This window comes from Syngnathus floridae, chromosome 1 (genome assembly GCF_059516105.1).
Source record: "Syngnathus floridae isolate MCC-2025c chromosome 1, RoL_Sflo_1.0, whole genome shotgun sequence".
Taxonomy (NCBI): Eukaryota; Metazoa; Chordata; class Actinopteri; order Syngnathiformes; family Syngnathidae; genus Syngnathus; species Syngnathus floridae.
This window is the reverse complement of record NC_142413.1, coordinates 13500321-13515945: the sequence shown is the minus strand read 5'-3', so window position 1 is coordinate 13515945 and position 15625 is coordinate 13500321. Positions and strand designations below refer to the sequence as shown.

Sequence of the window (15625 nt, the reverse complement as noted above, 5' to 3'; positions counted from 1 at the left end):
TCTTTACTGCTGGGTACGAGGGAACTGGCGATGACCTCTTGACTATTCTACCGTGCTGACTGTCAGACAAATGAATGTTTTAGCTGTCCATCGTGTTCGATGATGACGCTTGCTCTAAATTAATATTTTAACAAAATGAACATTTTTCTCGATATGTTTTACAATCGCTGTAAAGCATCATTGAGCATCTAGAAAAGCACGATAGATCAAACAATATATTAACGTTTGGCAATGCAGTTCTCCCCTGCAAATTAGCTGAAGGAGAACAATAGAAATAGCGTTTATAAAATGACGCAGTGCTGTTTTAATATCTCTTTTCCAGCATCTTATTTGATTGTGCTCATGTTAAACCTTTCTTGAAAGCTGCATCAAAGGTGCTGCAGAGGTTTCAGTAGAGCTACCATACATAAGGAATGCAGAAGACACTGTATTTTATATTCCAGTAGGAGACATCATCCTGACAAACAATGCATAACAATTGTGGGTGTCATGGCCATGTGGAAAAGTAAACTAAGCCACAACTGTGAAGAACCGTCTGACTGCATGGTGCATTGAACTATCTGCTTACTTAAAAACAGACTTTGAGATTTGTGGAGGCTAAATATTTCTACGGATGTGCTGGATCTTTTTCCCGGCGGCTGTCAGATATCTGCTGGCCCAGGTGGAAGGTGTTTGATTAAAAGTGGATGCATGGAGAAAACACATCGCTGGAGCTGCATGTGCTCACAGATGGGAGATGAATATGAAATGTAGATAGGGCATGCCAAAAAAATTATTTTAATGCATGTCAAGCTTCTTCCACGTTATTTAAGTTGCAGCTTTTTTCAGGTTTATTCCACTCTTTCCTATTTTGGTAGCATAGAGGGAAAGCAGAATGGAGAGTATGACAGTTCATTTGGAGGACATTTAAGGACATTTTACTTACATGACACTGAAACACCTGATGATGAACATGTGCGACTGTCCCCAAAATAAAATCTCTTTTTTGACTAGCGTTGGGTAATTCACATATCCATTGGTGTTTTTGTTTCGTTTTGTTAAATCATATATGCAATAAAGTTTATTGCCTTCCCAGTCAAACAAGTCCTATTTATCAAAGGTCATTTTTTGTACAGCGCATCATTATTAATCTGAAACTTTGCGCAAACAATATTAAGCATACGTGGAGCATTACTCCAACATTTCTATCTTTGCAGTTTGAAACTAATTATAATGCATTTTATTTACATCCGGTTTACAAGCGATAGCTTCTTCACGGACGTCCTGCTTGTGAAAGTGAAGGCACGGGGTGAAGTCGTTACCTGACACGGCGGTTTCAGGGACCCACTTGGATCCCGGGTGCAGAGTCTGAAACACAGCGCGAACCTCCTGGCAGTTCGGCGTCTGTCCGCTAATCCCGGAGAACAACCGTAGTAGGCAGGCGCACAAAAGGGCACTGGTGACTCTTAAACTAAACATGATGGGCACGCCAAACTTAAATGCGACAGTCTGTAGATTAATATGCAAGCATTAAAAGTTCGATGATCCGGTGTTTCAGCGATATTTTGATGACTCTGCGCTCTTGGGGGTCAGCATCCTTGTGCGGGAACGGGTCGTGCTCCAGCATCCACGCAAGCAAGTCCGACGACGGTGGCAAGTTGATATCTCCTTCACCAAACCGAACACTGCTCGAGTCAGCTCAAGGCATGTGCGCGCACTCTCTAAGCACGTGCACGCGCACACACCTGAGTGCAGGTCCCTCTTTTGTGTTCGTACCTGCAGCAGTGTAGGGATTCTCACTTACTTCAAGTGCACTCTTATTTTTTTTAAACGCCAAATGGCTTGATGTTGGTTGGCTTCCCTTTCAGAAAGATGAAACTTGGCTGTATATTATCTCGCCGACACATGCCGTCAATTACGGTGTAATTACGCCATCTAGCGTTTGATATGCGTGCTAAAAAAATGCAGGAAAAAAATGACGCTCACAACTATGGAAAACTCCTGAAGAGTTATTCCAGCGAATCAAATTTCATTCCATAGTTGTGTTTTCTTTCAACAATTTGTGTTAAAATAAATATAGGACCACCTCATCTTATTACATGTAGCCTTTTGTACCCTAATGAGGACCAGCAATAAAGAAAATAATGAATAGAGAATACTTCTAATAGTGTCAATCAAATCGCCCCTGCATTTTATTGTTTTAGGAACTTTTAACAAATCGATTTTAAAATCAGAATTCATGGAATACAATCAAAATTATGTTACCATAAATTTGAACACTAGAATTTTTGTTAGGGGGCTGGAGGTGTGTAAAAAGGAAACAAATATTTTTGTTGTTGTTGTTGTTTTCCAAAATAAGAAACAAATCAGTTATATAAGATGGCATATAAGCCATCTTTATCCAGTCCTCCATTTTAAATCATGTTACAGCAATAATCTTCAGACTCGCGTGCATGTTTTAACACCTACAGTACATTCTGTGAAAGCCCATTTAGGCAAAGGGAGAACATGTACACAATAGAAGTTCATTTATTGTACATAGCCCATTTCCAAACAGCTGCAGCAAAACACTTTACATATGACAACAAATAATGATAAGACACAGACAGTGAAACCAGTAAATGAAAAAGGAGAGTTGGAGCCTGTATTTGAACATTCTGCAATATTACCCATCTCTTCAGATAAATATTGCTGCAGCCTTATAAACATAGACATGATTTAATAGTCTGGCGGATTGCAGATGGATACTGTGCAATTCCTTTCAATTACTACGGTGTTGGAATTGCGAGGTCATCCACCCGAAAACCACAAGACAAAAGCGGCAGTGTTAAAAGTCTCAGTGCAACAGAGAGAATCAAATAGTTTGTCCTTGCCACTGTGAACAATATTTAGAACTATAAAGGCCTGGGGACATCTTTAGTGGGTTTTGTGTGACAAACAGAGAGCTTTGCATGGATTTGCACAGCAGGAAGCGACAGAAGCTGGAAGCAAACCAACAAAACTCGCCGTCAGCCCATAAGTCAACTCGTCCCTAACTGTATGATGATGTATGGTGGAAGGCCAAGTGACTGGCAACACCTGAAGTGCACAAACTGCAGTAGGTAAAGTAGTAAACACTACCTGCACTGTGAGCACTTTGGAACAGCCAAGTCAATGACTGGAGATACACACAGCAATTATTACAAATAAACGTTTGTTTCTCATCTACAGTGGAACCTCTTAAGTCAATTTTAAAAAGGCTTGAGGTCATAAATGACGTCACCAAAATTGTTGAGGGGGTGGGGTAAATTGATGTCATGCATAAAGTCATGTGACGTTCATCACTAAACCTCAATTAGCAAGCACTAAAAGGATTAACTGAGATCTAAGATTTGTGTTTACTTGAAAAAAAATAATAATAATAAACTGCAGCATCCTAAAATACACCCCCACATATTCACAAATCAGTGTTTTGTTTAAATTCACTGTTTGTACTTTAACACTTAAGAACATTATAAACATTACTTTTTTTTCTTTCATTTCAGTGGTTAACTTGTCACTTATCAGTGTGACCTATTAAAATAAATTGGACAGTTAAAGTTTGTAACTGACATATTTTCAAATGTTGTGGTGTCCTTGAATTGCTTGTGAAGGTTCCACTGTAACTGTGTAAGTAATTTATTCGGATATCGGATTATGTGTGGCCCACTGAATGTCCAAATTACGACCTTAAGGTACGATTTGTTTGCCGTTAGAATCACGTGAGCACTTTCTTTTCAAGTGTTTAACAGCATGCTATTTATGATTTTGCAGTTATTCAACAAATGTTAATGGTGTCAAAATGAGATCATCCCTCCCGTGCGTTGCTTGCAAAGAACACCGCAGAAAGTGAGCTTGTAAAACCTCTCCAGCCAGAAGGAGCAACTAGGGCAGTAGATAATCAAGTGTTTCACTATACTACACTAGATGCACCTTAGCTGGAGGGCCTTGGGGTCAAGCGAATCATCGGAGGTGTGGCCAGAAGAGATTGTTGTGCTCTATCGCAGACATGTCAGATCAACCTGAAAAGGGAATAATAACAACAGTTGATTGCATCACATAAAGATACAAACCAAAACTTCCTATAGGAATCATTAAGTAACAAAAGCCATCGAGCTATTGTTTTTGTTCTGAAGGTGCAAATACAAATACAAAAAAAAATACAACCTGTAATACTGCACTAATTTCTCAGTTTTGTAATGACCTAAAACCAAAAGTGTGTTTCTGCACTATCATCATTTTGGTTTGAGGTTTCATTTTGTGGTGACTGGTCTATGACCCATGCACGGTCACTGTTCTGTGCTAAAGGCTGCACACTATCTGAGTCATGTCCACACAAACATTCTCATCCAAGGTCTTGCCATAGATCTGCCCTGGAGTAAAAAATGACGCAGGCTTCTTTTAAAATACTTAAGCGGGCTTCCAAGGAAGCCCACATGTGCAAATTAGGGAGCCTAATTGGTCCAAACCAACAACTTCTTCTGTGGACAGGGGTCACGACCTTTTTCATCAAGAAACTATTTCATCTCCGCTGATCTGTGAGTCTTGCTACTCTGGTTACATCTGATGTGGATATGAAGTCGCATTCTAACATCACGTGAGGCACATGGTGTAATTGTAACATTTGCTTTATTTTAATGTCTTTAATTTCTGTCAAATTGTAATGTCAAATTGAGCAACAGATGTTTCGTACACTGCAATGGGGTGCATTATGATCCATCAGTATCATATTATATCCTAGTCGATAAGATTACACTTTGTGCTAATCATACAAATATTACTGGAGCAAAAACGACATGTATTTATGACTTCCCAATTGCCATACACCCCACTTTTCTAAATTAATAAATGTAAAGCGCTGTTTTTGTTTTATAACATTATTAATGAGCGTTTGTGTGAATTTTACTGCTGTGTTCTCAACCTTTTTCTTTTTAATTCAATATAGCATTTAAAAGGCTTTATTCAGTGAGAGAAAATGCCTCCAATCTTTTTATTGGGGAGATATATGCCGGTAGCTACTGATTTTGTGTATTCACACAAAATAGAACAGACATTATTTGTTTCTTGTATGCACTCTGCAGGTTAATTCTCCTAATATACAGTATGTAATATGTTCAGAACTAGAATTAGGACCAATTCATGGCTGAAACAGTCTGGTTCACTATGCAATTGAATCTAAAAATATTTCATTGGCCATAAAGGTACTTAATTATTCAAAATAATAAATTAAATAATTAAATTTTGGTTGACTGCCTAATTCCTGATCCCACAAATCAGTGCAGTTCCAAAGCTCGGACATGAAATATAGTTTATTTAATTTACCGAATAAATACCTTGAATGCAGAATATTAGTATTTGGTTATCTAAAACTGTGTATAAGGAAAGTATTCACAGCATTTCTTTCTTTTCCACATATGTTACAACTTCATCCCAAAATGGAAGTTTTCAATACTCAATATTCCACACACGACATCCGTTAAAAACATGGAAAAAGTAGCTGGATTTTTATTTCAAATTTGATTTAAAAAGAAAACAAGAGACATCACATATACATAAATATTCACAGCCCTTGCCCGATACTCAGAGTTCCTTTCCACTTCATGATGCTACCAATACTCTGCTCCACTGTGGTAATGATATTGGTCAGGTGATGAGCCTGGTTTCCTTCAAACATGATGCCTAAGAGTTCAACCTTTGTCTCATCAGAGCAGATAGTTTTTCTTTCTCATGGTCTGAGAGCTATTCAGGTGCCTTTTGGCAGGCGAGCTGCTATGTGCCTTTGACTAAGGAGTGGCTTCCATTTGGCCACTCTACCATACAAGCCTGATTGGTTGAGTGCTGAAGGGATGGTTGTCTTTCTGGAATGTTCTCTCTTCACAGAGTGACTGAGTGACCATCGGTTTTTTAATCACCCCTTCTCCCCCGATTGCTCAGTTTAGACAGATGGCCAGCTCTAGGCAGAGTTTTGCTGATTCAGATCATTTTCCGTTTATGGATGAAGGAGGCCACTGTGCTCATTGGAACATTCAAAGCAGCAGAAATTTTCTGTGCCCCTCCCGATATTTGGGCTTTTACCCAATCCAGTCTCTGAGGTCTACAGACAATTTCTTTAACTTCTTGCTTGGTTTGTGCTCTGACCTGCACCGTCTGGGAACTGACTTTAGCACATGTGGAATCCAAATTGTAGCGACCTCTAAAGATTGATCAGTGGAAAGATGATGAGTCTTCAAAATTTAACATAGTAGCAAAAGCGGTTAATACTTATGTAGGTTTTGACTGAGCTTTTGATTTTTAATACATAGTACATCTTCAAAAACCCGTTTCTCCACATTATTATGGGGGTGGGGGGGGGGGGGGTTGTCTATTTTGCAGTGTGTCACTGTTTAATGTGAATGTTAATTTTGTATTATTATAAACTTAATTAACTCAATAATTGTGAATGACTTGTCCAAAAGGACAGCGACAACAGAGACGGGAAAGAGATCATGTGTCCTCTTTTTACAAAGTGGCGCCAACTGCACCTCGTGATCAGCGCAGCGACGCTCAATTAATAAAATAAGTCCAAGTGACGCTCCCATCCGAGTTTATTCAATGATAGAACCAGCCAAGACGTCATCTCTAACAAGATAAAGCATTTGTTTTGTCCACAAGCATTCCGAACTTAATATAAGGCTTCAACACATGCGTCACACCAATAAAGTTTTGTAATATACTTTTTTTTTTTTTAAATTCTGTTAAAGATGAATGCAATCGCATGCCTTTGATGACGAGGTGGCTGTCGATTGTCCGGTGAAAGACAACATGGCTTCAATGAATGGGACACGCGTGAGAAAGAAAGAGCAAGCCTACCTTGAGTTAGTTGCACCGAGGGTGGAAAAGAAGGAAGGCAAGCCTGGTCATCCTTGGCCACAGATGTTGCATCCTGCACGGCCCTTTTTGGCACTAACAAAACGTTTTGTCATGCATGAAATCGTGAGAGCATCTTATAGTAGTTTTTCCTGTTTGTGGGGGTGGGGTGGACGCGTCGGGGACGCAATCTTCGAGGGTGTAAATCCCCACCGAAAGACTACTTCAAAACAAACTATGGTAATAAAGAGCATTTCTAAACAAGTATCCAACAGCAAGGCGAATTTGTTTTATTCCGCCAGTGTGGCTGCATTGATTTGTGTGCCGGGTAAAGCAGCAGCCCAGGAGAGGCTTGTGACCTCTAACCCTTATAAACCCTGCCCCCACATACCCTTCTGCTTCATCTGCAGGAGCCCGCCTCATTTGCACACAAATACCCCCCCCCCCTAAAAAAAAAAAAAAAAGTCTTCATTACTACTACTTCTTGTACCTCTATGAGCCGTTAGCAGCTCGCTGCAACCCCCCTTCCTTCCCCCTTCGCCCCTCTCATTATTGTGGGAACCAGCGTTGCCTAACTTGCCTTCTTTCCGGATCGAACTTTGACCTACATTCCCATCTTGTATGTTCCCTGCTTGTGCAGCGTGGAAACGACGTAGCTTGTTGGACCGCTAGACTTCATATTTGTATTATTCAATGATTATGGTATTAGTCACGATTATTCAAGCCATGCGTTGAATTTACCTGCAGTTAGACCGGATGTGAGCATATGGTTCAATTAGCAGGGACTCTTTTAGTTGTAGAATCAATTACTCAAAATGAAGCTTTAAGTAGTCACCGCAACGATTTCACTTATGGTAAATTATGTACTTATAAAACAACTTTTGTGTTGGTTCCCTCCTGGCAAAATAGAACAGGGCTGACACTAACTGAAGAGAAGGGTGTTACTTCCAACTCAAGTATATATCCTGGCTAAACAAGCCGGACAGTTGATGCAAATGGCAGCACAGAACGAAATTCTGTTTAAAAAAAAAAATAATAAAAAACATCCCATAACACTTGAACCTACATTAGTTTTCCAAAAAGTGTTGATTTGGGCATTATTATATATATCATTAGGCCTGCATCAAGTTAAAATTGAATCCACGGCAACAATGTTTCTCATTTGCAAATGTAACCCAGAAATTTTGAAACAATCCAGTGATCACATGCTGTTAAATTGCCAGAAAGTTTATTTCATCAATGCTTTCACACTTTTCTTTATAAATGTATGTACAGAGAACTCCACCCAAAGTCAGCTCATGATCATGCATCAAATGCAACTAGATTAAGGAAATATACAGTCAATTAGAAGACTATGTATACATTATTACTATTGCCTATAGTCTAAAAATTAAAGACTTTTTATCATTCGCTTGCCAGTGATGTACTGTCTATAGTTGCAATTAGAGGTAGGATTAAATAAACATGAAATAATTTTTTAGCACAATATAAACTAGGTGCCAAATAATACGAGGCGCTCCCTCTAGGTAAATAGCTGTAAAACACAGGGAGATACTAAGTGTGGATAGTACAGGTAAGTACTGTATAGTATATTGTGTCTTTGAAATTGTACATTGAAGCAGAAAATATCATATTCTGGTGAATTTGGGCAAATAGTTATGATTGATGTACATTAAAGACAAATTAGTATGACAAGTATGTATATTATAAAGGCTTTGGTTTAAAATTGTAGGATTATTGAAATGAACATGACTGCTACAATCCATTTAACATGAGGCATCATTCATGCTAAGGTCCCACACTGTAATTCATTATGAAGTAACATCTATGTGGCATCACACCCAATAAAATACTTTGAGAATGTTTTCCACAAAGAAAAACCCTGTTCAAGTTTGATCATGTAGAGAGATCCCATAATGCATGCATACAAACCACCAAAATTGAAATTTCAAGGAATAAAAGGGGGGGGGGGGGTAATTTTTCGAGGTATTTTCTATAGGTAGGACTGTGCGCACAAAAAAAGCTCATCCCGAAATTTAAGATTTTCGTCCCAATGGCAAAAGTAAAGCAGATACACCAATTGAAATGATGACTGTGAGGAAATGAATATATTCACCACTCATTATCGTAACATATGTGATGCTTCAAAAGTGCATCACAGTGAAACAAAAGCAATATTACAATCATACATTAAAAAAAAAAAAAAGAATACCGCAGACATTTTGACCCTGTGAACATCGTGTGCCGTAGAATTTGCCCAAAGTTAAATATTTCCATGATTTTATATTAAATTCACTAAAATCTCAGATTTTCTCAATCAAGTAAAATTTTTTAAAGCAAGGCAAGCCATTTTGGAAATGAAATCATAATGTTGACTGATAAGAAAACAGACTTTGGTATGACTATTATGCGCGTCTGTATAAATACGTACTTATGGGGCATCCTTGCAGACGCGTCGGATTAAGGCCATCTTAACTTTACACAGTTGCCTGCCATTAGTCATGTCTGAAGCAATTTTCATCATTTGAATCATTATTTAAAACAGATTATAAAAGTATTAGGGCCACACGGTGAGAAAAAAAAAGACATTGGTAAATTTCAAGGGAAAATGTAGCGAAATTTAAAATGGAATGTTACAGGAATAAAATTGGACTACTGAAATAATTTCAGGATTCAATCTGTAATTTCAACAAATTGATGTAAAAATGTTCTCAAACTTAAGATAGTAATGAGAACTGTAATTGTGAGAACATTTCTGATTGATCAGAAAATATTTCCGACTATTCTCGAAATTCAATGGCTTTATTCTAAGAGCAATGGTATTTTTTCTGTTTCGTGCGGCCCTAATACTGTGTACATGACAATGCGAGGCTGGAACAGGGTCCCTCCCAGTGAGATCAATTGGTACATTGTGTTGATGGCGCGGGAACGGCTGCTACCCCGCAGCACTATCCGATGCTTCAATTGTATTTCGGACTGCGAGTGGCGGCTAAAACCACCTCACAATCAATTCATTCCTCTGCCGTTTTGATTTGCTCTCGCTGTGCTTATAAATGCATTGCTAATCTTGTCGCTGACCTCTGTGAGTGCAAAATGCGGACAAAGGCCTAAACGTGACCTAGTAGGCACCAGGAATGACAACTTGGCTATTAAAATGATCCACGTAGGAAAGCTGTGCTACGACATTGTTTAAATACTCCAATGAAAGAGAAAATGAACAATAAGGCAACGAATCAGATTTGTCATGAAAGGGCTTGGATGAGGTCCTATTGGAAAATGAACGACCCTCTCGGTTTTTCAGTCGATGCAGCCGGCACTCGAGCTTCCAAAAGAATGATGCTGTCATTCTAAGGTCTGTGCTGGCAAAAAAACGTGAAAAAGAAAACAAGTCCGACAATTGACGAATGGACATTTCAATACATATCAAGCGCTATGGTTTGTGTAAGGAGGGTTCTTAGTCCCCTCAGGTTGCTGTCTGGAAATCCCATCACAACTAAAAATCAGACAAAGTGTTCTTTACTTTGTTCCTATATTTTGTACTGAACACTAAAGCCTATAGAAGCATGTCTTTCGACGCTGGCCGCCACTACTGCATCTACCACTCTTGGAGCTCTCCATTCCGTGGCCTTAAGCTTCCTCGGGGGCTGCGGGCTTCTTTAGGTCCCGGATCTGCTTGACCAGATAGTTTTTCTCGTCGCAAAACTGCTCATCCTCTGACCGGTCTGTCTGGAAGTGGCTCAGGAACTCGACCAGCTTGGTCTGGTTCTTCAGCAGGATGTCCAGGACTGGCTGAGTCTTGTTGGGGTTTGCAACAAATACCTGAGAGATCCAATGGGAAATGTTTCACATAGTGGAGCAGGTAATCAATTAGTTCAGAAGTCTAGGGGTGTTTGCGACTATACTATTCTAGGGATGGGCGATATGGGCATATATTTTTTAAGATTTTCACGATAACGAAAGTTAGATAATATTTTCCCCAAAATAGAACACTTTGTTTTACTGCTGTATGTATCTCACCTTCATCCGTTCCATACTCCCGACAGACCTTGACTACATTGCCTCTGTGAGTGTGATTTGTAGAGACGACATATTTGTTTCAACACTTTTAACGTGTTTAGCACTCGTGAAAGGCTTGTCAATGGATGATTTTCTTTTAAACTCTATTATGTTGGATTTGTAACAAAAAGGATTAGGATTTTTTTGTTTTAAGGCTGGTGCTGTGGCGACTTACAACAAACTCCATATTGCAAAATTAAATATTGTCAAGCAACACACTTTCACAAAGGATACATATTGCCCACACCTACAATATAGCGGATCACATATCACTAGCATTTTTTTTTCTCAGCATAAAACTAGTAAACATCACTTCTCATCAGAATATGGTCACAGAGAAATACCAACCACAGAATTTCTCATACATGTTCAAAGATTGCACCGAACAACTATAAACAACCACTCACTTACCTTGAAAACGTGGAAGGCTTCAAACTGGATGTTACGACTGTTATCTCTTAGCATGTTCATCATCAGTTTCAAGTTCTCTGCTCGGCTGATGTACTTTGTCATCACTGTGAAGTTGTGTCGATCCAGCAAAAGTTCCCCCAGAAGCTGAAAATGCATTTGCAACCTTAATTGTGGATGGCAAATAGTGACATTACTTGAATTCACAGTAAGGCTGCGAGAGCGGTACCTTTAAAGACTGTCGTTTGGTGACGTAATTGTCCGAAAGCAGGAGCTTGTCATATTCTGTAAATACCTTACAGACATTTTTAAAGGGAATATTAGATCGAGTCACAGCATGGTTTGTAGTCACGAAATGTGAGCATTTACCCGGTCATAATTGGTCTCCAAGAAATCAGCACACATAATCTTATGCCTTGTGAGGAGATCCTGCCAGAGCAAAATCAAGTTGTTGGAACACGTCCAACACAATGCTGAACAGACAGGATGAAAAATTAAACAAAGAAGAATTTGTCATACCTTGAATGATGCAAAGGCATCTGATGCTATGTCAAAGGTGGAGAGCTCCACATATCGGAAGAAACAGTAGAACTCTTCAGAGAAAAGTACCGTCCTAGCTAACGGCTCATGGCGGAGACACTCTCTCAGCATCATCCCGCAGTTCAGAGCCACTTCAGCATTCTCATATCTGTACAGGTGAACACCATCCAAGTCAAGTTGGGTTTCTCTGTTACGGCAGCACAATTCCATACATGCACTCGCTTCGTTTTTTCTGCAGTGTAACCTCTAAGATTGACTATCCCTGGAGTTGTACAATTTCACTCTCAATGCCGATAAAACATCAGGGAATCAAACCGACGGAAGATGAATGACTGGATGGACAGCTGTCGATTTCATTTTACTATTGCATGACAACATGCAGCTTTTCTCTGTTCACGGGCATGCCAAGAGTGCACGGCAAAAATCTTTGAATTGCTGACTAACTCAAGCTAAACTGTACATCCACAATACACAACTGTTTTTACAAACAAGAAGGTCCCTTCTAAGAAGACATAACTAGCTTTCAACAATAATTATTTTCATTTACATGTCAAACGCGCAAGTAAATGCAACAAGTTCAAGCTCGCTCTCTGGGAGTTGTTGAAACATATTTCGGGTAGCTGTGAAATTTGCAAGGCACGTCAAGAGAAAGTCATCGTGTCAGAAACATTCTTGGGGTGTGAATATGAACATACTCTGGTTTCTGATGTGAATCAAACAAGCAGGACTTACCCTTTTAACAGCATGAAGAGGATCTGTTGGTGTGTAGAGATGTATTCTACCGTCGGAGTGCGTGTGCCAATCTGCCGTCTCACGATATTACTGAACAGATGAACCACATCCTTCTTCCCCTGTGTTAAAAAAAAACTCGGTGGGTAAATGGCCTGGTTGTAATACCTAAAACACTTTACAGAACAACACTTTTTGTGGCTACAGTCGAGCAATAGGGTGCTACCTCAAAGTCAATCCTTTGCAAATTTGCAATGAGCGAAATGAGAAGGTTAGTGTTGTACAGTTCCTGTGCAAGCTGAGCCACTGCCTCGGTCTGAGGTTCCTTGTCACCTGTCCCACAAAGTACCTCCTTCAGGGAAGCTAGATTTTTTGAAGCTTCCTCTGCTACCTAAGAAGTGCACAGTTAAAGTAAGAAACATTCACTTCCAAGTTGAAAACAATTCTTTATGTTTCTTTTCAATAGTCACCTTTTCACACTTTTTACTTTCCCCAGCGTCCAGCTTTTCCATATATGCCACATTCTCTTTCAAACTCCTCACTATTTCTGCCGGACTCTTCTGAGACTTTCCGAAAGGGAACGGCATGACTCAATGGGAGGATCCAGGCCCTGTTACAAAAGTAATACACGACTGTGATGAGCATCAGGAAATGGCTGCAAAACGCACACCTGAGGAAACAAGGCCACGGCTATAGTTGGGTTCTCTTATTCTAGTGGCAAATCGATACTCAGCGAAACAAACTATACAAGGCAAAATCAACACACCGAGCAAACGACATCAACTTCCTATGGTAACTTTTCACCGATTCAAATGTCAGAGCTTCAGCAATGTTCATTGGCGAAGTTTAGCTAGCTTGCGACCCAGTGGCAAGAAAAGAGCAATCGCGGACATGGTACACGACGAACAACACACTAAACACGGAAAGAAGATTCTCAAGTGTCAAAACTCACCGACTAAATGCGAGGATAAGTTTGAAATTTGTAGGAAGCTTGATGGCGAAAGCTTAGCTGTAGGCTAGCAAGTTGTCTCTACTTTCCTTTTTTTCCACTTGGTTAGGTTGCGTTTAAATGTAACCTTATCTCAGATCAGTAGTTTACACGCCCGACTCGTAACAAAATGTGGCTACAATATTCGCTGACGAACGACCATCGTAGCGGTACTAAGTAATGTAAACCTCGCTACTCGCAAACGACTGTCATCTAACTAGCTAGCTGCCTCGTTTAAAGGAGACTGACAACTTCATTTCCCTGTTGTCTAGTGTGCAGTTGAAGCCTCCCTCTCTCGTCCTCTCCCCCCTCTCCCCTTGCCTGGGACACCGGGTGGGCATGTTTTACCCCATGCGATGACTGACATCTATTTTAGCCAATCGTGTTGAGTGAAAGGCCCCCTTTTTTTTTTCCTGTGACCGCCCGCTCTTAACGAAAGGTCGTTTATGGGTTTCTATGTTTTGCTTGGGAGGAGCAATTCATTCCGATGTATCCAGCAAGAACATTCTGTGTTTGTGTCGGAATATTTTTACTTCACCAAGTGCACGAAATAGTCGACAGAAAACGAGGTCCTGTTCGGAAACTATCCATTTTTTTAAAAAAAATCCCTTAATTCCATTTCATTTCATACAGTAATAACATAAATAATTGTAATTAAACAGACTTAAAGAATTTTAGTTACGTTACATAAATCTTCTGTTGAATGGTATTCTTTTTGTTGTACCCGCTTTGTCCACACGAGGGCAGTTATACGACGTCCCGCTGCAGCATGCAGTAGCCAAGAATGACCGCTATGGCGCTACCAGGCAACATTCAGCAGTTCAGCGAGGCATGTTTGCATACCAACTAAAAATGGGTGCCTTGAAAGCATGGGATAATATCTTGATACTTCAAAACTTCCCCCCATTGTTTTTTTTGATTAGGTCGATTTTTTACACACACACACACCCCTTATATCCTGTTTTCTATGGCCTTTTAATTGCTGCATTATGTACAAGTTTGAAAATGACAACAGCCAGCACCAGCCATTATGAAATACTACCCTGTTTAATTCAAAAGTGAGAATTTATCAAACAGTTGTAAATAATTATCTGACTTGAGGTACACCTCGGGACAATTAGTTATCATGGGTGCCGCCACCAGTTCAGCAAGGGAGGTCCCGGTACACCGCCTGGACATTGAGGGAGGACAGTTAGACAGTGGTGAGGTTACTACAACTCCCTCATGCAGGTTGCTTCTGTTTAAAAAAAAAACTGCAATTGAATTTAAATGGGGACAGTTAACATGTAATCTGAAGCTATCCAGTCCTTTAATTTATTTGTGTAAACACGTTAAAAAAAGTTTAATATCACGTCATAATAGGATGAATTTGGCTTCATCCACACTCACAAGAAGTAGCAATTTCTACAGGTTCAATAAGTTGCAGAGACCTTTTCATGTCTTATAATTCAAATTTACAAATGCAATCAAAAATAATGAGGTTGAAAGTTTAAAATTATTTTGAAAAAGAACACACATATAGTGTGCCCAAATTCAAAGGCTGCGTCCCCGAAGGCCACATTTTCAGCCGCATGACGTCAGTTCCAGCATGACTCGCCCCGCGTGTGGTTTCTAAATTCTAGAAAGACAATTAACAGTCTGGGTTTTTCAACGCATTCAAAAGCTACTCTTCATGTAGCCTCCGTGGACCGTATAAACTTTGGCCAATTTGGACAGGCTTAATGTGTATTTAGACACCTATTGCGATCAAGTCGTAAGTGTCGTCATGCAGCCGAAAAAACGACCTTTGGAGGACAGAGCCCGTGAATTTGGACACAGCATCTGAAAAGTTTTATTCAGATTCACCACAATTTGCCCAAGAAAATGGCGCACTATGTTGAGGAGGCAGCTGAGCCAAGACGGCAGTCAACGACACCACATCACGCTTTTCCTTCGACGCCCCTTCTTTTGGGCAACATGGCTGTGCCTAGGACGTCTCGACAAGTAGGTATGAGGTAAGCTTACTTTAAAAAAAACAGTGCAACAAAAATACTTCTGGATACGTTTTTGTCTCGATAAACG

The 15625-nt window shown here is 39.8% G+C and overlaps 2 protein-coding genes across 4 annotated transcripts in view; both read right to left on the bottom strand.

Moving 5' to 3' along the window:
* The window catches only part of gpc3 (glypican 3), an 83616-nt gene extending 81776 nt beyond the window's left edge, over nt 1–1840 (bottom strand). The window contains exon 1 of one of the 3 annotated variants that reach the window (XM_088387382.1): nt 1302–1840. In XM_088387382.1, the coding sequence (XP_088243508.1) occupies nt 1302–1458 (157 nt within the window). In that variant the 5' untranslated portion in view covers nt 1459–1840. The remainder of the gene's footprint in view (nt 1–1301) is intronic. The other 2 variants (XM_088387402.1, XM_088387392.1) reach the window with 2 other exon arrangements.
* Nucleotides 1841–8054: 6214 nt separating this feature from the next.
* On the bottom strand, nt 8055–13890 carry cab39l1 (calcium binding protein 39, like 1). The gene is made up of 9 exons (XM_088372129.1): nt 13529–13890; nt 13047–13186; nt 12803–12967; nt 12580–12698; nt 11827–11995; nt 11677–11736; nt 11537–11602; nt 11311–11454; nt 8055–10662 (listed from the first exon to the last, which is right to left on the bottom strand). The coding sequence occupies exons 2-9, from the start codon at nt 13161–13163 to the stop codon at nt 10471–10473; spliced, it is 1032 nt and encodes a 343-aa protein (XP_088228255.1). The 5' UTR covers nt 13164–13186; nt 13529–13890; the 3' UTR covers nt 8055–10470.
* Nucleotides 13891–15625: the final 1735 nt, after the last annotated feature.

Excerpts from the sequence above, each read along its gene's own strand:
- cab39l1 (XM_088372129.1), bottom strand. The coding sequence starts at position 13,163 with ATGCCGTTCCCTTTCGGAAAGTCTCAGAAGAGTCCGGCAGAAATAGTG. Across the intron at positions 12,968-13,046 it reads AAAGTAAAAAGTGTGAAAAG|GTAGCAGAGGAAGCTTCAAA; the intron begins GTGACTATTGAA and ends TGCACTTCTTAG. Across the intron at positions 12,699-12,802 it reads TGCAAAGGATTGACTTTGAG|GGGAAGAAGGATGTGGTTCA; the intron begins GTAGCACCCTAT and ends TTTTTAACACAG.